At 33.1% G+C, this 24,291-nt stretch overlaps 1 protein-coding gene across 1 annotated transcript; it reads left to right on the top strand.

The window, feature by feature from the left end:
* Positions 1-348: 348 nt before the first annotated feature.
* Positions 349-19,967, top strand: LOC139527115 (fucolectin-6-like). The gene is made up of 4 exons (XM_071322389.1): positions 349-465; positions 3,066-3,318; positions 13,558-13,773; positions 19,658-19,967. Exons 2-4 carry the CDS (start codon positions 3,099-3,101, stop codon positions 19,906-19,908), a joined length of 687 nt encoding a protein of 228 aa, XP_071178490.1. The 5' UTR covers positions 349-465; positions 3,066-3,098; the 3' UTR covers positions 19,909-19,967.
* The last annotated feature ends 4,324 nt before the right edge of the window (positions 19,968-24,291 follow it).

Here is a 24,291-nt window from a genome sequence, read left to right as displayed (position 1 = left end):
AAATAAAAGAATAACAGAATAGTATATTAAATATATGATTTTTATTTTTTTCATATAAAAAATTCCGTAAAATTTAATTCTTATCTAAACGAAAAGTTGATTCCATATAAAGTTCAGCATTCACGACTACATGCAGTTACAGTAAACTTTACCGTGTCCTTTCTTTTCAACAGTTATCTAAAATACTAAAAACTGCATTTATTTAGTTTACGTATTTTTGTATTTTGATCGAGGGCCTCAACGAAAATTATACTTATTCTGATTAAGTTACCCTCTTTAAATTTATAAGGAATTCATTATTATTATTACTTTATTCCCGCCATAATCTTCTTTTTTGTGCCGTCTTTAGACGTTTTCAGTACCCGTCTGTATTGTGACGTTACAATGGACCATTGACGTTCTACACAATAAACAACAAGCCATAAATGTCCCTGTTGGCACCAAGAGGGCTAGACGAACAACAAGGTAAGATGGTAGACTCCTATGCTCTGTGTCATTTTATTTTCTAGAGAACTTTCAATAACAGTTATTGAAGCAAGGTATTAAAATCTACTTTAAATCGTTCGAATTAGTGGCATAATACAAGCAGCTTTTTGATTGATAATTTGCGTAATAGATTCAAATGGCCTAAGCAAAAAAGAAATATGACATTTATATATTTTTTTATAACAAAAAAATGGTAACAACAAGTTAATGACTTGCGTCATTTTGAAGAAAACACTAACAAGTTTTCTCTTTTTTTGAAACAATATTGTACAGTTCCGGTCAATTTTAGCAGGACGAGTAAACATGTACAAAATCAAAGTTAACATGTCAATACCGTGTATGACCACCTCTTGCATTTATAACCGCCCGCCACCTCCGTCGCATTGAATAAATTAAACGTCGACTGAAGTCTTGGGGATAATGTTCAATTCCATTAAAAGTGCTATTCGGAGCTGGGCGATAGTTTCCGGTGGCTTTTGGTTATTTCTAATACGTCGTCCAAGTTCGTCCAAAAGATGTTCGATTGGCAACATAAAATCTAGAGATATTGCTGACCATAACAACACACGAATGGGATTACTAGTATTCTCCAAAAAGTTCATCAAAATGAGTGACACGTGACAACGGGCGTTGTTCTACTAAAATAAAGCTTGGTTAAAACGATTCATTCGGAAAAACCGGAGAACAACTGGAGTCAGAACTTCGTCCCTATACCGTGTTGCATTTATGTAACCATCAATAATTTTTATATCGGTGCTTTCCTGGTAGGTTATTCTGTAAGTGATAAATTTGTCCTGGTAAAATATGTCTGGACGGACAAATATTACTAGTATAAAAAGTCCATGGTTACTGAATTTACTAGTATATTTAGTCCGATGTTAGTAATCTATGTCCCCAGACTAATTTTCCTAGGAAATCATGTCCTTTAAATTTTTTATATGTATAATACATTCAATTACTTATAAACAAGGGAAAATTTAAATGTTATGTTTTGATATTGTTTCAGTTGCGTATTTATATTTTTGATAAAATGAATGTCCCCAGACTAATTTCTTAGGAAATCATGTCCATGTCATTAATATTAATAGGTAAAGATGCCCATGTCCTTTATCTTAAAAAGGAAAATTTTATGAACAATGGAAATTCAATATTTATGTTTTAATAATGTTAAAGTGTTGCGTATTTATATTTTTGATAAAATGAATGTCCTGAGACTAATTTTCCTAGGAAATCATGTCCATGTCATTAATATTCCTAAGTAAAAATGTCCATGCCCTTTATTTTAAAAGGTAAATTTAACTGTTATATTTAATTATTTTTTTACAGTTGTGTATCAATATTTTAGTTAAATTTATGTCCCAATGTCCCAGATTAATTTTCCAAGGACTAGGTTATAACGTACATGTCCTTTATTTTAACAAGAACAAAAACAGTAAAACTTTCCGATCTTAACTAAGATCTGTTTTTTTTTTCATTTTGAATAGTTTTTATATTATAATAAAGATTTATAGAAAAACAAGTCTTGGGACATTTTTTCCTAGGAAAATAAGTGCCAGACATATTTTTCTAACTATGGACTTATTTTCCTAGGAAAATTTGTCCATTGGACTTATATTCCTAGTAAAATCATGGACATGGACTTCATTAACTAGGAAGAAAAGTCTGGGGGACAAATTTTCCTACCAGACCAAATTTACTGTTACAATTCCGCCACCACCAAACCGCTCTGTGTCTTGTACGCACATATAAGAAAATTGTTCATTTCGCATCCGGTAAACTCTGGCTTATCCGTCGATCAAGTTGGATTTCGATTCATCGGTAAAAAGAACCTGTCTCCATGTTAGCCTATTACATCGAATTTGTACCCGAGTCCGCTGAAGTCGCGTTATCCTGTGACGCTGCGTAAGTGTGGGTCCCTTCAATATACGACGAACTCTTAGACCAATTTGACGCAATCGTTTATGAACTGTTTGGGCATACATTACATGTATGTTGATATTTCTTCCGTTGGTATGTCATGCTAATTGTGACGCGTTTACATTTTTTATCAATTACGGAGATGAATAACACGGATGTGCCTGTCTTTACGTAACGTAGTTTCATATGGCCTGCCACTTTGGGGACAATCATTTTTCGTGCAGGTATTCCTGCTGCTAAAATCCCTAATAGCTCGTTCAATCTCATTTTGGCGTAGACAGGGTATTGACATACGTTCAACTTTTTCAATTTTTCAATGCGACCATTTGTAAACAATATGACATATTTATATAAATGAATAGATATTTCTCTTTACATGTATTAATTTGAATAAATGAGTGTTTGTTAAAAATTGGAAAATGACATTGACATAGAACTTTTTATAAATGAGTAAATTTGACTAGTTTTAATCTTGAAAATATTTTATTTTTATATGTTTGGTTTTATTTTTAATGAAAAACCAATGTGCAAATGGAAGTTATTAATTAACGATCTTGCCTGGCTATACCAAGCGCAAGCACGGTCGGTTTTAAACCATGCAATGTAACGGTTTTTTGTTTGCCTAGTATATTATCTTATCCAGTATTTCCTTTTTTTTACAGCTCAAATATTTACTGGTGGCTGTTAGCGAAAGTATGGAATTTGGAAAAATGCTTTACTGTGCTACTGGTTTGATATTGGGATGTATTGTGTTGTCGTCTGCTTGCAAACTTTCCATTTCTGATTATAAAGGGAAACTGGTCACTAATCAAATGCTAGCACATAGAATCCTGGGAATCGAGACCACGATGAAAGACAAACTTAAAAGACACGTAGACATGCTCAAAACAATTATGGAAAAGTCATCAAATGAAGGTATGAAAAAATGTAATATGAGTCGCCTGTCGTTTGGAGTTACTTTCGGAAATTCAGCATCGTGTACTGAATTATTTCTTTTTTACTTGGATAATTTTTAATTGGCTCCAAATTTTTATAATTTTATTGCAGATAGGAAATTAACCTAAGTCTAAAAATATCATGTTTGCCATACAACGTCATTACGAATGACGTATTTTAGATGTTAGTGATGTGTACGTCCTTGTCCATCCATACCTGGGACATAAATATTAGAGTCCCAGGCCATACAAAAAAAAAATGTTGTTGGTAGCAGATTTATCACAATCTTTTATTCTATTGTAGAGACACCAGTATATTTTTTTGTGTTTTATAGACACTTTTCTACGTTAGAAGAGTATAGGTTTTCTTTACTATATATCTTTTTATTTTGGTTATTGTGCGATCCCTGTATAGAATAAAATACCTAAAAAATTACAGTTATATCTTTTCTGTCTATGAAGAAATAACACCAAAAACTGTTACATAAAGTCAATATTTAAAAAAAATATTACAAAGTAACTACAGAACTGATTTATATCAAATGAACACCATAAGATGTTGATATTTTTAAGGTTTTATTGTTTATTGGGCCGTTATATTATGCATGCTCACTCTGATTTTCTGACGAGATGAACACAAAGAAATTTATTTTTTGAAAAGTTTGCTATGTATTCTAATCGAATTAAAATCGTAAAAAATGCATTTGTGTTTAACCCATCAGATAATGAAAACGAAACTCACGAAAATTATGGCCAAATATACATGTACAATATAACTTCAGACATTTCCACATCTTTTGATATCTATTTTATAAGAATCGCTCATACAGTAAATGTTACTTGGTAATATTTTTTTGAAAAATATCGAATTTAGTTGAAATGATAGAACATTTTTTTTAGTGAGAACTCACTTTTGTCCCACGAGTGTATATATTCTAACACTGTTGAATGTAATTTTCATACCTATATACATATTTGTATTAATAATTTATCTCTAGCACACTGATATTCAGTGGGCACATATATATTTACAATATATGTACATTGTCGGAAAATATAAAAGTTTTTGTATGAGCTTTAGAAACAGGACGAAAATTATAGAGTTATACATAGCGGGTTATTTTAAAGTATGCACCATTTTTTTATGTTATTTCAAAAAGACAGAAAAAAATATTAGTTATTTCTAATTATTTTTAAAATTCCTAATTACACCTTATGTAAGAATCCTTGGTTTTGATTGGTTGAAAGCCAGTGTATTTTTCACCAATTTACTGTTATCAAATGAATATCGTTTATTTTTTGTATATGCAAACAAGGATATGCCTTTTTTTTACCCTCTCTGTCGTGGTATTTGCCAAATAATTACACCTTATGTAAGAATCCTGGGTTTTGATTGGTTGATAGCCAGGGTATTTTTCACCAATTTACTGTTATCAAAGAAATGGACGCTTGTAACGTCACGATTATCAATGCGTTTTTGAACATTAACATTCGGTGTAATTAAACAGATATAGCATGTTCTTGAGGGGTATTTGCGAAAAATACCCCTCCTTAACATGATATATCTGTTTAAAATTCCATTGTAAGGATGTTCGCTATTCTGTTTGAAAATAACAAGCTTTATAAAAGACTGTTATAAATAGGTAGTATATAAACCTTGAAAAAAACGTTGATGACGTCACGGTAACTGACACATGACAAAAGTATTTACATTTGCTGATAGACAAAACACTGTCAGCCAACTTCAGCAGACATTGTCAAATTAAATTATAATAGAATATTATATGATATTTTTTTTTAATTAAAAGGCCCGTAAAGGGCATAAAACCAGTTACAATTGATTAACATAATTGATATAGTTACTCAAAATATCAGCAAAAAAGTGTTTGAAAATGGGTTATGTCGCAGATTTTACTAAAATTTTGCATGCAATCTTGGCTCGTTGAACTACAACTGATAATCGAATAAAAAATGCATTTATTTTTATCTAAAATATTACAGATTTCTTTCATTAAAGGTGAATATTTTTGAATAGAAAGCACATAAAATCGGCGAAAAAATCTTTTAAAATTTGTTTAAAAAATCGTAAAATTTCCAATTCTACACTATAGATTTTTCTTAAAAAATTGTATGGTGTTGGACATAAATTTTTGTTTTAACGATAACAAGGATTTGTATAGTTACTATACAAATCCTTGACGATAATAAATAAAGATAGGGTCATCGACTTTGTAAAGATTAATTTATTGCCTTGCTTGTAGTGAAAAACGTAAAAAAAAAATCAACGTTTTACGGGCTGCAACTCGATAACGTTACGATTATTTCGACGTTTTGTTGCGCAGATTAAAATAACAAAAAATACGGCACTTCTGACAGAGACTTCGAATAGGCCAGAGCCACCTTAACCATGATTAAAATCATGACTTTAACTCTGCCAGTTCAATCCTACTGGGGCCAATTTCACAAATTGATTCCTGGTCCTTAGTCCGATTAAATAGGAGGGAAGTCATAAGAAGCAAATACTGTAGAATTCCAAATTTTCTATATAAAAAGCGCTAATATCCTATAAATTGAAGCGCAAATGTTCTATAAAAATCACAAACGTCCCTTGCCGCTATATACATGCATGCATGTCATCATACGACCTTCAACAATGAGCAAAGCCCATACCACAGAGTCAGCTATAAATGGCCCCGAAATCACATATGTTAAACAATTCAAACGAAAACAAAAACAAAAACGGCCTAATTAATGCACACAAAAAAAGACGAAAAACAAATATGCAACATAAAAAAACGACAACCACCACTAAATTACAGGCTCCTCATTTGGGGCACATACATGCATGATGTTAAACGTACTGGCGGGATCACAATCCTGAATTTGATAATATAATCATTTAATAATTTACCCGGAATATATATGTTGAAGTGTTTGGTAACACATTTTTATCGATTGAGATGCCTTTTCCAAGAGCCAATGTATATAATTTGGCTATAATCTATTTAGTGAATTATATAAAACCCGTTGTTAGACAACAAGAAGGAACAAAAATGACACTCATCAAGTCTTGCCTTCAACAGAAGGACAAACTTAATATGAAAAGGTTAATAACTAGTAGACTTGTTTGTACAAGTATACAATTTGGGTTTCGAACTGTTTCACTCCAAAAGCTGGATTAGAGTTGCCTATTGTATAGATTTGAATTCTAGCTGAGATAAAAACGCACGGTGACCCTATCTGTTCTTTTGATATTCTCAAAGCATTTTCTAAAAGCTATCTTCTCGTATCGTATTTTAGAATTCTATCATTTAGTTTAGCTTCTAATCACACAATGATATGTTTTCCTGTATAATGCATACAAAATAACTTTTAGCTTTAGAAAATGCGCGCTGACTTATAATTTTTATTATATTTTTGAACATATACATGTATGTCAATAGATACTACGTTTTGGAAAAGTATGAACAAATCATTTATAGAATAACTAATGGAAGAATTCAAATAGAGAAAAATATTCAACAAGTGACCGAACAACACATTAATTCACGAATGCGCGTAGCGCATGAGTTAATTATCAGAGTTGTTCGGTCACGAGTTGAATATTTTACGATATTTGAATTCTTTAATTAGTTATTCTTTTTATTACATTGTCAAATGGCTTTTTAAAGAAATTAATATAAAACATGTAAGGAACTATGTTTTTTTTTCTACGCATTCACAATTTGTTTTGATCCGCCGTTATGAGGGGGGATAGGACCTTTATCGGTACTCCGGGATCGGGTGTTTTTAAGCTCGGGATTTCGGGATTGACCCTTTCGGGATCTGGGAATCCTTTTTTTCGGATTTCGGGATGTCGGGATTTGCTTCATTTAAATTCGGGACCTCGGGATTTCGGGATCAAGACCCCTCCTACACCCCCCCTTCCGTTATCGACGTCTTGACAACGCCTATTGTTGTATGACGTCAGAGAGTGAAATAACCACGTTTATAATTTCACATGTGAAATTATCGGTTTTTATTAAACTGGAAAATCAGTGTAATTCATTGCAACCAATGTAATAAATCATTTTTAATTTAGACTCCTTAAACCTTTTTCATTCATTTGTTTGTATTATTGTGTCTTTAGATTGAGTTAAGGATGTTCGCTACTGTTTCAAAATAGCAAACTTTTGTAAGGACTGTAATAATTTGATGGGTTAGAAATAAAGGAACTAAAAAAGCAGAAAAAAATTAGGGTCCGTGTGCTTGTTTTAGAGATATAAGCCATTGAAAATTTGGGGGGAAATGATTCTCTCTAGACTTTTCATACATTTAACATTGGCACAATTTTTCTTTCAAAAACCATGAAAAACTGAAATATGGCTTTTTAATCTATCTGTTATATAATTATGAAAAGAAATATAGGGGTTAGTGGGCATTTTTTTAATGGCACTACATGGATAACACCAGAGGATTCCGAATATCTGGCAAAAGTTCAAAAAACAAGAGCGAACATCCTGAAGGATGTACTTAGGTGAGGTTTTGGAATTTGTGTCAAATTTTCGGACGACTTAGTGTTTTTCCATACAATTCAATGTAAAATATTTTGCCCCATAACACCTATTTATATTTTCATATAAGACTTAATAGCTCATGAAAGGTCATTTACCAAAATTTAAGAAGATTCTTGATTTTCTTTCTTTTGTTTTGAGGCCCAAAAAAATACCAGCGCAAATATAAGGTAAAGTCCGAGTCAGACTTTTCCCGCCATATCTTAAATCTCAAATATCTCGAAAAGGAGGTCCATCAGTTATTTATATGATCTAGCTTGTCTCCAGCTTAGTATGGTAAGTATAGTAAAAGATTTTCTCTAATTTGATGGATATTTACCAGAATCAAGAATTAAATTAAAAAGCTTAGTAATAGCTTTACAAGTAACAACACCACTATATTTAATAATTTCATTACACATTTGGTCTGGACCGGAGCTTTTCCCAGTTTTTAATTTTTGTATACATTTATTTACTTCATTGATAGTAAAAGGTTTATCAGTTACCTCATTGAATAAAAGTGCATCAGTTTCATTTAATATATCGGTTTCAATTTTGAGTTTTAAATTCTTTATCATAGTTTACAGTCTCTCCTTGATGCCTAAAATGATCAATAATTTCTGGAAAACCAGCTTGAAGCTCAATTTTATCATTAGTGTTCTCATATTTTAATGATTTTAATAATTTCCAATATTGTTTAGGGTCTGTATCACTAAGGGCTGAAAGCTGACTAAATATTATCTTTTTAAATTGATTTTTCTTTCTTTTTATTATTTTTTTACATATTTTACAGTGACCTAGAGACTTATTTCTTAAATTGAGGTTATAAGGATTCATTCGTAATAATTTGGCTAGATTTGATACAGTTTTCTTTACATCAGCTAGTAAGTAGTTCTCTATCTTCCCATGGCTTTTTATTTTAATTTCATTTTACGAAAGGATTTAAGGTAGATCATCAGTAAATATTTTTTGAGACAGAATTTTCTTATACTTAGCCAGAATGAAGATTTTAATGTGCTCTTTTCAAATATATAATAAAAAGGAGGGGCCACCGTGCTATTTTTCAAGCTATGAGTCGTTGAAAATTGCCTAAATTTGGTTAGATTGTTCATGGGAAAACACATTTGTGTGCATAAAAAAAAAATCTATGAGATAGAATTTTGAAAAAAATTGTGAAAAGATAGGTTTTGTAATATGTTTTAAGAAAATAAAAAGAAAAAATGGTGTCACCGAACTTGTTTTCTTGCTACAAGTAAAAAGAAAAAAATTCCCTATCTGTCCAGTATAAATTTTTTACTAAAAGAGTTATCTTCCCTTAAATGGCTCGTTTGAAAAAAATGATTCTAAAAGCAAGAAAAATTATATTTGTTTAAATATTTTGGATTATACAATAAATTGCCAAGTTTTCTTTATATTATTAAACAGTCTGATCATTAAATTGCAAATCTGTCTTCAAATTTGCAGATTTAGGCAAATAACTAGACTTTTACTGTGATTGTTCAATCCAAGATGGCGGTATACCATGAATCTACTTTAATAATTTCACATGAGCGCATGGTTAATGTTTTAAATATATTATTTAGTTGCTGTTCTGCTCTCTCAACCCCAAAACAATTTATTTCAAATGGTGTATTTTCATAACCAAGTATTTCACCTCTAGTGCTGCTTTCTTCTAAAACAGTATATATTTTTTCCTTAGAAATAGTCTCCCATTTAAATGTCATATCTATCTCACTATATTTTCAGTCTATATTCATATTTTGCATGGATGTACAACCTTTTAAAAAGACTACAATTTGAACATGATCAGATAAATATGAAGGTTCTAATATTTGAAAAAAAACCTAACAGAGTTAATAAGGTCCACACTGGTCAAGGCATAGTCAACAGTACTACACCCACTGGGTTTAAAACATGTCATATAGAATAATACATGCTGTATCATCACGAAAAAACAATATCAGTCCCGTGGGCCGAAGGTCAAAAAGTAATGAGTAATTTTCATGTTTTTTTGTCTTTCGTGTTGTCTTTCTCCGGAACATTGAATCTGACGTCATAGTACAAGCTTTTCTTGCTGGCGCACTCTTTGAAAAAATCGCAAATTGGACGTTTGCAACCCACATTTAAATTTCCAAGAATAACAGCTATATTCAACTTCTTTTTTATGCGGTAATACAAGTCGAAGAGATTATTATAAATACATATATCAGTATCAGATCTCATGATGTTTTTGCCGCAGTATATCAACCTTCAGAAATACCTTCTGTCTGAATGAAAAATTGTTTGAAATAACCTCAGACGGGCAGACATAAGCATGGTCGGACTTCTTTATACCATTAATTTTAATGGCTGAGACGAAAACTACAAAGTAAGATTCCTCAAAACTGAATACAATATTATAAATCTAAATTGCTCATTTTGGAAATTAAAACAAAGACAAAGTTATTGCCGGCATTGAAAATCGAAATTTGGTTTTCAATCTTTCTGGTCATTTTAGCTTATGGAAAGTGAGAAATTATATGTTGGATATTATACTTGGAGCAATGGTTTTTGTTATAAGTGAGATTTACAACAGACTCAATATACAATTTAGTTTTTAACACCGAAATTTTTTATTTTAATTCACATTCGCTGAGTTTTAATTCTATTAATATATTTTGCCTTACAACTAATTTCCTAATGCTTGTAGATTAAAACTTTGGTTAGCTTCCATGCTTTGTTTGTATAAATGTTTATTCAAGCTTTGTTATTAAGATTGACATTTTTATATATTTAGGTATGTAAACCTGTATATATGATTTTCAAGTTCAGTTGGAAGTTATCCCAATATAATTCTACAAAATATACAAACAAAGCTAGCAAGCTAACCAAAGTGTTGCTCTACATGCAGTAGGAAATTATCTGTAAGCTTCAGTGAGATCAGACGAAATTTTTATCATTTCTGCTTCTGGACACAATGAGCCAGTGTCATAGTTTTATTTTTACATTTAGATTTTGTCAAATAAGCAGTATGAATTAATTTTAACATCATTGCAAGATCGAACATTATTTTACGAGATTCATCAAAAAATAAGTTACATGCCTTAGTTGCCACTATGTCAAAATTTCAAAAAAATGTTGTTTAGCCTAGCCTTCTGAATACTCAATTTGGAAAATCACGTAAGTTCAAATTTCAAGAGTAAGGCATTTAAATTTACCAGTGTAAAGTTACACTGACGTACAAGATTTGCGCCGATTAAAAAAAAATCTTTAATTTGAGCCAATTTGATTCCTTTAATACCGCCTATTATATTTTTATATCACTAGCCTTCATCCAAAAACTACCTTGACCAAGAACTTTAACCTGAAACGGGACAGACGAATGGACACACAGACCAGAAAACATAATGCCCATAAATGGGGCATAATAAACGGGGCATAAAAAAACTTTCACCTAATAATTAACCTGTACACAATCGGGGCAAACGAAAGACAAAATATGCGCAAGTGAAAGATAAAAATGAAATGCAGATCGGCGCAAATGCAAAAAGTCGAGTTCAAAATTCATGATAGTTTATCATTTTTATTTGTTGAACGAAGATTAAATATGGTGTGGTATCTTTTGCGTTCATTTGTGTGATTAATTTCCACTAGATATCAGCGCGACGCTTAATTCCTCTTTTTCTTGGAATGGCTCGAGAATTTAACATTCTCTCGACTGGTACTTTTCGCAAATACCACTCCTTAACATGATATATCTGTTTAAAATACCACGACAGAGAGGGTAAAACAGGCATATCCTTTTAGCATATACCCCGGCGGCGTTAAAAAATAAACGATATTCAATTGATGACAGTAAATAAGTGAAAAATACAGCGGCTATCAACCAATCAAAACCAAGGATTCTTACATAAGGTGTAATTATTAAAAGAACACGATGTTGGAATCCGTGAGAACGCGAAATATGACGTTATAGTTTGACGTTTTTTCATTGCTAGAAACAACACCATAGAGCATTTATTTCACTTCAAAGTTGCATTAGTTGATGCGCATAACCAATAGGCTGTTGTGTCTATTATAGGTTCATCATAACAAATGGACAAATGTGTCGTATTTTCACCTGAAAAGCTACTCTGTGAACAGACTTACATGTGCAGTTTGAAAAATTTTAAGGCCTGGTACCCACTAGATATATAAAAGTTGAATGTACTATGTGTTTCAGAAAGAGTAAATCGTTTTTGGATTTTGAATGGCATTTTTGTTTTCCTTCCTGCAGACGGTCATCTTCGCTAGACAAGGGTTATGACAGGAGGGAAGTGGATCGTAACCCTTGGCTAGCGAAGATGGCAGAAGGTGTAAAAATAAACAAACACGTACATTGCATTTGCCGATGCTGTCCACTCGATTACTTTCTTTAACTCACCTATAGATGTGAAGATTTCTATTGTCTTTGCTAATCAAGGATAATCAATACTATAAAACCAGTTGGTACATGTATATCCGGGTAAAATGGCGTTCCGGCTAAATAGAAAACAAGAAGGAAGATTTCGCTCCTTAAACTTTATTTCAGCAGTCCGGCAAGACCGAACAACAAACTCCAAACTCATGTTGAGTTCACACGTAATTCGAATTCGATTCGCATTAACTAATTCGAATTAGTTTTTAATTCGCATTCGAAACGTTTGACGTCCTAACGTCAATTCTAATTCGAATTACAATGCGCGTCTAATTCGTTTTACTGTCCAAACGACGTAAACTTTTAATTCGTATTGACAAAAACGTATTTCTAATTCGTATTGACAAAAACGTATTTCTAATTCGAATTGGGTAATTCGAATTAACCAATTCGAATCAATTCGAATTACAGAAGAAGAGTGAGTGAACGCGATTAGCGAATTCGATTCTCATTCGATTCGAATTCAATTCGAATTTTAAAATGTCCGTGTGAACGAGGCATAAATGTCAAGTAACATACAAACAATAACAATATATATAAGATCATATAAGCACAAGCAATTAAAGGATTAAGAAGATTAACAGATGACAAATTAGAAATAACAATAGATTAAAAGAGTAATTAGTGCCCGACACGTATTTGTAAATTATAGTCCAAACTGTCAGAGGATTAATAATGCGATAAATAGAGTAAATGCATTTAAGACCTTTGTCTATAAGATTATGACACACAATCCTAGTAAAACACTTATGCCTAAATTTACGACAAAGTCTAGAATAATAAAATAAATGCAAAACCTAAATATACATTTAAACGATTGAATTACTAAAACATTGTTCAAAAACCTATTTCACTGCACTGTCCAAATTGTCCGGTCATACATGAGAGGGAGCATCTCAAAGTTGTATTCCAACTTAGTTTATTTTAACACTTTCTGCGGAGACGAACAAAATCATAGAGCCCATTGAAATCCAAAAAAATAATTTATCTTTCTGATATGCAAAAAAATATTTAACTTTTATATATCTAGTGGATGCCAGGCCTTAAAAGTTTCAATCTGCACAGGTGAGTCTGTACACAGAGTATTTTTTTAGGTGAAAATACGGTCATATATATTTGGTCAGTTATTAATTGCTTTTCAGAACGTGTAACTTTGCACATTAAAGTTTCTTTTCTGAGCAATTTAGTCACAACGAATTGCATTTGTATTAATAATGCGAGCAAATCAACGAGTTTTTATTCTTTTTCTTAGATCCACTTCCACATGATATGTGTTTGGAAGATGTGGCGTACAAGAAAATGTCAGGTCAAAGTTCAAGATTTTACCATTTTCACCCCCGTCTTGGGAATGACGGCGATATCACTTCATTTTTCCATACGTCTCTTCAAAGGAATCCATATTGGTGGGTAGACCTCGGATCTTTCTACAAAATTCATCATGTTGAAATTTGGAATAGAGCATCTTCCGGTAAGTAAATGAATCCCTGATGTTTGAAAAACTCTACAAATCGTGAATAAGAAATATAGAAAACTAAGGTACGTATATGTACTGGCCGTATATTTAGAATAATGTTCAATGATCATGTTATCTGAATATCAATCTGATTAAAATTCAGATCATTCGTAACCCGCTTACGATCATGACAATATCAGAGAATTTTTAAGAGTGCATTTCTTTCCATCAGAATCAATCTGTTTTAGTGGGAAAATATGCATAGGTGAATTGATTCAATGTTAAAGCTAGGGGGAATGTTCCGTTTGTACTAATGCCGGCTTCACACATTAGCGTAAAGCCCGACGTGCACAAGACGTTCAGAAAAAAATACTAAGTCCCGGTACACAACAGGTTCACGCATGAGGAACGCTTAGCCATTGTTTGACGCGCGTTGCATAAATTTGAAGTACGTCGAAATACAATGATATGCGCTTGATAAACGCTATAAAAACAAGAAATCCATATGCAGAATAAAAATTTTGAACAAGTTCTATCGTTTGTCAAGCGTTAACCTGTTCTCAACATACGTTTCAAGCGCGTTGAAAAACGGTACAGATAAGTTCGTTCAATATCAAGAACTTTCGATTTATTACTTAGACGTATGCGGGGCGTGTTTGTAACATACGCTTGGCATAGTTTCAGCGCTCGGTGAACATATTAAACGCATCTGTGACATATCAAAAATGCATCTTTACATTCAACGAAACTTGTTTTGATATCTAATTGGCATATGTCCTTGAATTTTTATATGCAAGTGCATGTATAAAACGGTATAAAGGTTGGGCAGTGTTCAGATTGGCACCTGTTATAATGGATTGCCTGGAGAGAAATCAGGAGGGCATATATTCAAGCCCGATTGCTTGCCTTCTTGTTCTCGACGTTCTCGTTATCCCACGGCCCAGGCCACGACTAAGGATTTATTAACCTCTGCATCTTCCTATGGATGGCATTTCGAAACGAATTATATAAACAAAGGCAACACAAGACCATGTGCACCCAGAAATAGTACACACACCCCATAATTACACGTCACAGACAAGCCGAAAACACGGATAATCGTCCAAGGTACGACCATGCATAACGCGTCTCAAATATGTTCAAAGGACGCTTTTTCTTCGTAGCGTGCAGTTCATCTACGTTAGCCAGACTCACACCAACATACGTTACTTGAACGCCCGACCAACGGACGCTTCTCGTACGCCCTAAACTCACTTAAAGCTTGTTGTACAAGCTCGTGGTGCACACGATACAGATGTGAATGACAAGTTGAATGCGTCCAAAATAAGAACCGTATTGGCAGCGTAAATGGTTTTGACAACGCCCGGCGTCAGTGCTGTATATACGCTGATATATGACAACGGTATAACAAACGACGATCGACAAACAGTAGACGCAATTTTAGCGAGTGTATAGTTTGCCAAACTTTCTTTAATCAACAAAAAAAAACGTTTTTGAGGCAAGGGGTTAGATTAACCATGTACTGTCATTCTATGAAAAAACCAGGCAAATTGAAAAAAAGTATCATTCCTATTTTTGTTTCATGTGTTTTATAACTTTGATTCGTTAACACAAATATAAAAAAAATATTGAAGGGCATACGATACAGTTTTGATCCCGTATTTACATTTTGATAAAAAAAAAATCCATATAGACTATTTTATACCTGATTAAATCAAATAAGTCATAGTTTGACATCGCGAAAATAACAATTTACGTTAGCAACGTCATTACCTCCCCTGCAACTGTATCGTATGCCCTTTTATGATAGAGGTATAATTCAGAAGAATTCACTATTTTGATATTGATACTAGATGAAAATTTGAACCCGAGTAAAATCTTTCAGTTAATTATGATAAAGGTGATGAATTTTCAGTAATGAACAATATCATAAAATTTCAAGCGTCTGTTATTTTTTGTCTTAGATTTAAAGGGTTTGATATTACGAATATAAAACTCAAATATTATACCAATTGGGCAATTATAAACCTTGGTACAACTTATCAACTTTCATAACATATCGTCAGATCATATATTTTCGTACGTCATATGAATTTGTACTATGCAGAGGCGGATTTAGAGGGGGCAGGGGGCCCGCCCCCCTTTTTTGGGGAAAAAAATAGGTTGCTTATATAGGGAGTCACTGAAGAAGCGTGACTGGAGCGGGCCCCCTCTAAGGTCAGTCAGTGGGCCCCCACTTATGAAAATTTCTGGATCCGCCACTGCTATGCATGCTTTTTCAATGGAAATTGTGACGTCACAATGCATTCTTAATAGTACGAAACCCCATGAGACGAGGATGGTTAGTGTATTACCTTGTATCGTTTCTTTTGTTGATTTGTTAATTTGCCATTTTTCAAAAAAGCTCAGTTCGCGGGCGTTTTGAATAGAGGATGTTGCTAATGGGCGGAAACGGAAAACGGAAAACGGAAATGGATAACGAACACAAAAAATAAAAGTATTTTTCTTTTTAATAATTCATGTTTAAACTGGTCATGTTGTACACAAATGTATATTGTGTATCACAAGTTTACTAGAAAGAACAGCAGGAGAATGAATTAACGAAAAATTCTTAAAGCATAAAGTATTGCAATGAATGATAGGAGATGATGAACCAAGTTATTTAATAAGCAGTGGCGGATTCAGAGGGGGCGTAGAGGGAGTACGCCCCCTATCTGATCGGACTTTTTGTTCGTAAACTTCTTCAACTTTGCCATTTCCCGTGTATTTAATTTCCATGCGACAATTATTTCTTTGCTTATAAAGATAATTTTCGCTGGTATTTACTGATTATGTCAAAGTTATGTGATTCGCTATGATGGAGTTGACCAGTGCGTCAAAAAAACGTAACTTAGTTATTTTGAAATTCAAATTACAGTATAACATTGCTTAGGTTGAGGCCTGATGACAACCATGATACCTTCAAAGCGAATTAGGTTGGAGAAAGAACGTAGTGACTTGTTCTATTTCCCAATTTCAACCAAACAGAAACCCTCCCAAACGCCCCAGCCTATTTTGAAATAACTTGATAACTCAGTATAAGCTCTAGATAGATTTAAAGTCTAAGGTACGAACCATTTGATTTGAGGAGGCAGTCTAAGGTATTTCAGAGAGAGAAAAAACGACTCTGATTTTTGCATTAAATAAAAATTCTGGCCTTATCTGGATTGAAAACAATAATCTTGTCCACTTTTTTGCTATTCGAAACGAAAATTTCTAACAGAATTATTAAGCATTAAATGAAAATGATGAATAAAAACGGGCGTATTTTTTTTTAGGCGGGGGTTTGCATGTCTGATGCGGCGGAATGTCTGTTTCACCGAACTGATATATTAAAATTGAGAATGGAAATGGGGAATGTGCCAAAGAGACAACAACCCGACCATAGAAAAAAAACAACAGCAGAAGGTCACCAACAGGTCTTCAATGTAGCGAGAAATTCCCGCACCCGGAGGCGTCCTTCAACTGGCCCCTAAACAAATATATACTAGTTCAGTGATAATGAACGCCATACTAATTTCCAAATTGTACACAAGAAACTAAAATTAAAATAATACAAGACTAACAAAGGCAAGAGACTTGGGACAGGCGCAAAAATGCGGCGGGGTTAAACATGTTTGTGAGATCTCAACCCTCCCCCTATACCTCTAGCCAATGTAGAAAAGTAAACGCATAACAATACGCACATTAAAATTCAGTTCAAGAGAAGTCCGAGTCTGATGTTAGAAGATGTAACCAAAGAAAATAAACAAAATGACAATAATACATAAATAACAACAGACTACTAGCAGTTAACTGACATGCCAGCTCCAGACTTCAATTAAACTGACTGAAAGATTATGATTTCATCATATGAACATCAGGCACAATCCTTCCCGTTATGGGTTTAGTATCATACCATCATAACATATATGAGAAGAACATAACCCGTGTCATGTCAACAACTGGTTTTTGAATAAATGTGTTTAGTTCCGATGCAAAGAACCTATAAGTGAATCAATATTAACGCCAAAATATGCAATCTTTAATGAGCTGACAACAGTATCGTAACTATATCCCTTCTTAATAAGTCTATTCAAAGGTTTTGTTAGTTTTTGAGGTGAATACTGACACCTTTGTGCTTTATAAAGAATATTTCCATAAAAAATTGGTTGTGAAATACCTGAACGTATAAGAAGTCTGCATGTTGAGCTATATTTACGAATGATGTCCTTATACCGATACTGATTGATACCGATTGAATACTTTTTTCAAGACCACACTACAACCTGACTGCTGAGTGTGGCCTTTATGTCTCCATTTGTCGACCGTCATTCATAAATTTGTTGTCATTTCAGACTCATTCGTAGCCTTTGGTTGATTTGGAACCCCTCATCTCCTTTAATATTGTCTGGTGAAACATATCAACCAAACATTTGAATGAAAATTGCTTGTTTGACTTTTTCACTCGTGTCGTACGTATTGTACATTTCATCGAATATTATAGCCCGACTTATTTCTTATTTACAACAAGAAATCTCTGAGGTTATGCTAACTTAACATACATGTAAAACAAACGAGAATTTTCCATGTCTTTTTTTTACTGACAATATAAAAAAGAAGATGTGGTATGATTGCCAATGAGACAACTATCCACAAATGACCAAAATGACAAAATGGCCTTATTTATGTAAAAAAATGAACGAAAAACAAATATGTAACACATAAACAAACGACAACCACTGAATTACAGGCTCCTGACAAGTCCGACATCATATATATCAGTACATATAGCATTTGATCCGTACTATCATTTTATGATAGATTATCAATAAAGAGAAAACAGCATAAAAATGTCCAACACTTACACTTTACAGCAACTATAGAATATATACATGTCACACGCCAGGAACCGTTTAAAATGTGCATTTTACACTTATTTTATGTTTTTACGGCCAAAAAAGGTCAAAAAAATTTTCGCCCCCCTTTCCAAATTCCTGGATCCGCCCCTGATAAGGACATGTATATTGTTATTGTACGTAGTGTTATTGCGTTAACCCTAGTCAATAAAATGTGACACAAAAACACAGAGTAAATCTACATGCGGCCTGAAATGATGAACATTCGCCTCTGATTGTAGGAGAATGCGTTTTTTTGGGGTAATGATCAGTTTTTGTCAAATTTTTCATTCTTTGTTGTTGTTTTAATAACTTTGAATTAGAGCTAGCAATTCGGCGTATCTTGCAGTTTTGTGCTGCAATGTTGATTTTCCTGATATCTTTTCTTGTACATGTATAATGGAAAGAAAGTGTAAGAGATTGGACAATCAAGTATGGACCAGACAACAACAGATATGGGAACCTGGAAACATAAAAACTTGGATACACTGACTTTATTTTTTATTCAACACACGAGAAAAATCACTCGTTTAACAAAACCTTTTCACCCGATACTGAAGAAGAGTGGGATCGAACTAGGAACTTTTGTGTTAGTAGTCCGATACGCTAACCACAACACCACGGCTCTTAATTGTTAAATAAAAGGATCATTCATTTCTTTTTTCGTTTGTCCGACCATTGGTCTTTCGGACTATATTTTTGTATAATAAGATTTTTAAAATAAAATCTTACAAAGCAGCCATAATTATAATTCACAAATGCATGTGAATTCTTGATAATTCGTTGCTTCTTGTAAAAACAAACTACTACTTAAATCTGCATGAAATTGAAATTGATACATGAAAAATCTGTCTTGCATGTATTGTTGGAATGCCAGGCATATATACTGATATTCGGAATGTTTTTTCTTATTTGCAAGAATTTCCTTTTAATGCAGGAACTGGTCATTGGCAGTGTAAAAAAAAATATTATTTTCGTTTTAGGTAATAGACTCCGTGCATTAACTATTACGGTTGGTCCAACTTTAAAAAGAGCACGGTCGACATGTGCTTATTTTAATGGCCCGGCTAGAAATGGACAGCATCTTGTTCTGAAGTGCAGCAAAAAAACTGCGAAAGGACGGGTAGTCAAGCTTACACAAAGAACCTACAAGGGCTACATGCATTTAGCGGAAATTAAGGTGTTTGCATATAAAAAGAATTGTGTGCCAAAAGAGGAAACATTTATGCTCTGATATCAAGTATTATGATACTTTTCTTGTTGCTACCATTATCTTATTAAAGATTAAACTGCTCTTTTTTTGTTTTTATTTAAGGAATGACTGTAATATTTTTTCTGTCTATGAAGAAATAACATAAAAAATTTGGTGCACACTGAATAACGCGTAGCGGGTTATTTAACAGTGTACACCACATTTTTTTTTATGTTATTTCGAATAGACAGAAAAATATTACAGTCATTTCTTATAATTTAATTCTAAAATTCATTTAAACCGTAGAAAACCATGAAAAACGTTAATGACGTCACGGTCACATGACTAAATTATGTCTATGGGCTGATAACAAAATAACGTAAGCCAATCAGAAGACGCGTTCCATCCAAAATTAAATTATTATCTAAGAGAATGCATAAATCCATTGAATAACCATGCAGGAGTCGGTTTCACAAAAAAACTAACTATCGATTAAGATTGATCATAAGTCATGAACAAATCAGCATATTTACGATAAATCTTAGTCGTAAGTTTTTTTCGTGAAACCGACTACAGGTTACAATAAACCATTAGATTGTATGGGCGCAGCCATTTTATGAGCATAATATGGTATTAAGAATTTTAAGAGTATAGATAATCCTGATTGGTTGATATGTGCGCCCGTTATTTTTTGTTATTAGAGACTTTGTGCATTCTGCATTATACCATTGGCCGAATAAATTATTTTCTTTAGTCCTAGCGGAACTGAGATGTCTTTTAAGCGCAAGTTTTAAGTGCAAAGTTGATAAGCATGGGAGATACATTTTTTTTTATGAGTACAAATTACGCTAAGAAAAGCAACGCGAACCTATATTGTTTGGACCAAAAAATACTTTCCTGATAACTTATCTTTGATTCTAGCAAGCTGTTATTAAAAAAAAAGTTCTAAAGACTGTATCTCAAAAAAGGCTATCTTTGTGGCTAATGGGGAAATTAATTGTTTAATTCAATCTACGGGGACTTTCTACACTAACGGGACTCTTCTCTACTGATTTTAATTAAATAACTATATCTTCCGAAGAGACTAACCACCGAACAATAAACTTAGTTTGGCCGGTATCTCTGATATACGAAACTAGTAGTTATTTGCATATTTGAAAGCAAAATTGTACCTTTATATTTTTTAATATAAAATCTGATTAAGGTGGTACCCAACACTTTGACTAAAATTTATTTGGCTGGTTTAATTTTCATAAAATTTTGACAAAATATTAATTTTGACCCTTTGACAAAAATGTAAAAATTTCCAAAAAAATTGAACCAGAAAAATTAAACTGGTTATATAACAGTTTGACAAGCACTAATTTTGATCATTGAGAAGCTGAATATTCCCTTAACAACACAACGTAATTAAAACGCTTAGCTGATTTTACAGAGTTATCTCCCTGTAGTGTAAGGTACCACCTTAATAGCCATTTTCCATGACAAAAAATATAAGATTTCAAAAGAATGTTAAATTATTACAAGATGTGTGATTGAATATAGAAAGAGAGAAATCATAGTCTGCAACAGCAACGCTCCCAAGAAAGACTATTTTTCATACCTGCCAACTTTTCAAAATGCCCATGGGGGTTTTACGTGCAAGATGGATCCTACAGTTCTACAAAACAATCAAGGGGGCCTTCAAATATATTTTGGTCTTGTTTTTTGGCTTCTCCATACTAGTACAATCCTAAAGCCATTGTAAAATTTATTGTTTTGTTTAAATTGTGGACAAAATTGCTCTTTCAAAAATTCCATTTGGGAGCCTCCATGGGGGAAATCCCCCGCAAATAGTGACAGTTGGCAGGTATGAAAATACTAGCTATCATGATAGATACTTTTAAACTCAGACCTATTGTTTAATAGAACACTTCAGTCGTGCAAAAGGGGTTACATATTAAAAAAGATGATAGCCTTTCGGAAATTATTTAGAAAATACATAAAAGTTCATAGGTCTATATTTTAAAAACTATCCTAGAAATCTTTTCAAAACATTTTTAATTCATTAAACTTGAACTTATAGTTATGAAGAACACTTCTTAAATGAGGGGGGATAGGACCTTTATCAGGACTCCGTGATCGGGTGTTTCTAAGCTTGGGATTTCGGGATCCGGCAATTCTTTTTTCGAATTTTGGGATGTTGGGATTTAAAGTTATTTACGGGATTTCGGAATCAGGACCCCTCCTACCCTCCTCATAAATGTAAAACAAGTTTTAGCTTTCTAAAATGCTATGGACTGCTTCGCTCTACACTAATTTAAGGTTACATGTGTGTATGTGGTTGTTAAATTAGTATTGGTAATGTGGTATTTTTAGATATTGATTGATATAAAATGGATGTACTTTTTAAAAGAGTGTGCGTTATACACCCATACTTTAAAAAAAAAAAAATTTCTTTTGAAAATTAAAACATGTATAAATTTAGACACGACTCTGGTATGCCTTTCTGGAGGTGTGCTTTTATAAATTACAGGTAATGCATTTTTGTAAACATTTTAAACATTCAATTTGTATAGGAACATTGTTTAGCAAAGTAAATCGTGCAAATTGCAGAGTAACAAAGCAATTTCAAAAACACGTTTTAATAATTGATATTTCAATATTGAATTTATCTGTGAAATGTATGCATAATCAAACGAACATGAACTAATGACAGTTGATCGGAACTGACATACACATAGTAAATTTTCCGGCATTTGATGTCTTATCCTGGACGAGAAACGTCTGTAATTCTTTATCTCATTTAAGCTAATAGCTGTTGCTGTATCTCAGCCTCATTATAATGCAACCAATAGGAATCTATACAGGATAAGTAATTTATTTAAGATGGCGTGTATTTCGACTGAAACGAATAGATCCGCACCGTGATGCGAAGCAATGATTTGCTATGAAGTCACGTGACATCAGCGACGGGCAGTTCTGTTTGCATTTGTTTAGACTTTGTTATAAATGACCAACCGTTAGTATAGACTGTCCATGCATCCACGGAACTTTTACCTGGACATTGTAATTTGCACACATACAAGGAGATGTGTGATTGAATATAGAAAAAAAAAACATTTCTACAACAGCAACGCTCCTAAGAAAGACAAAGATTAGATATAATAGATACTTTTAAATAAATAAAAACGAAAACACAAATTTGCGTGTAATTTCATCATCAAATATCATTAATTACACAGTTTGCAATTGTCTTATTCTAGAATTTATCGGGTCAATACAATTCATACCGCATTTATATTAAGTATACTGTCCAAGTATGACTCCAGAAACGGTCTTTCGATCAAATTAGCTTTCGACTAATTCAGGGTTTGGACACAGGTTTCCAACGTTGTCTATCGACATAGTTGGGTTTTCCTGGCCGGCGGGATCGTTAAGGATGGAGAAATTTTGATGATTTATAATTATTAATTACAACTCGGTATGTTATGCTGTATGGTTATGTCACACATGCTTTTATATTTCACATGTCATCATGTTGTATTTATTTGTAATAAATCCGGTGTCCTCTAGATTACGATGGGCAGTCGTATTATTATATAATACTAATTAAATTGAGAATGGAAATGGGGAATGTGCCAAAGAGACAACAACCCGACCATTGAAAAAAACAACAGCAGAAGGTCACCAACAGGTCTTCAATGTAGCGAGAAATTCCCGCACCCGGAGGCGTCCTTCAGCTGGCCCCTAAACAAATATATATTAGTTCAGTGAAAATGAACGCAATACTAATTTCCAAATTGTACACAAGAAACTAAAATTAAAATAATACAAGACTAACAAAGGCCAGAGGCTCCTGACTTGGGCCAGGCGCAAAAATGCGGCGGGGTTAAACATGTTTGTGAGATCTCAACCCTCCCCCTATACCTCTAGCCAATGTAGAAAAGTAAACGCATAACAATACGCACATTAAAATTCAGTCCAAGAGAAGTCCGAGTCTGATGTCACAAGATGTAACCAAAGAAAATAAACAAAATGACAATAATACATAAATAACAACAGACTACTAGCAGTTAACTGACATGCCAGCTCCAGACTTCAATTAAACTGACTGAAAGATTATGATTTCATTATATGAACATCAGGCACAATCCTTCCCGTTAGGGGTTTAGTATCATACCATCATAACATATATGAGAAGAACATAACCCGTGTCATGCCAACAACTGGTTTGATAGTATATCCTACCGTAGTCTTAATTTTTGTCATCTTGTTAGTTCGTTCGGTAGTTGTGTTTGAACTAAACACACAAGAAAACTACGCATTGACAAGTTTTCATTGTTATTCACAAGCATGGCTCAAAATGCAAATTTTCTAAGGACCGTTTCAATTCCGACTTCCGAATCTCTAAAAACATTCTAGAACTTCACAAAATCCCACTTC

This window comes from Mytilus edulis, chromosome 6 (assembly GCF_963676685.1).
Source record: "Mytilus edulis chromosome 6, xbMytEdul2.2, whole genome shotgun sequence".
Taxonomy (NCBI): domain Eukaryota; kingdom Metazoa; phylum Mollusca; class Bivalvia; order Mytilida; family Mytilidae; genus Mytilus; species Mytilus edulis.
The sequence above is the reverse complement of the archived record's forward strand: the minus strand, read 5'-3'. Positions and strand labels throughout refer to the sequence as shown.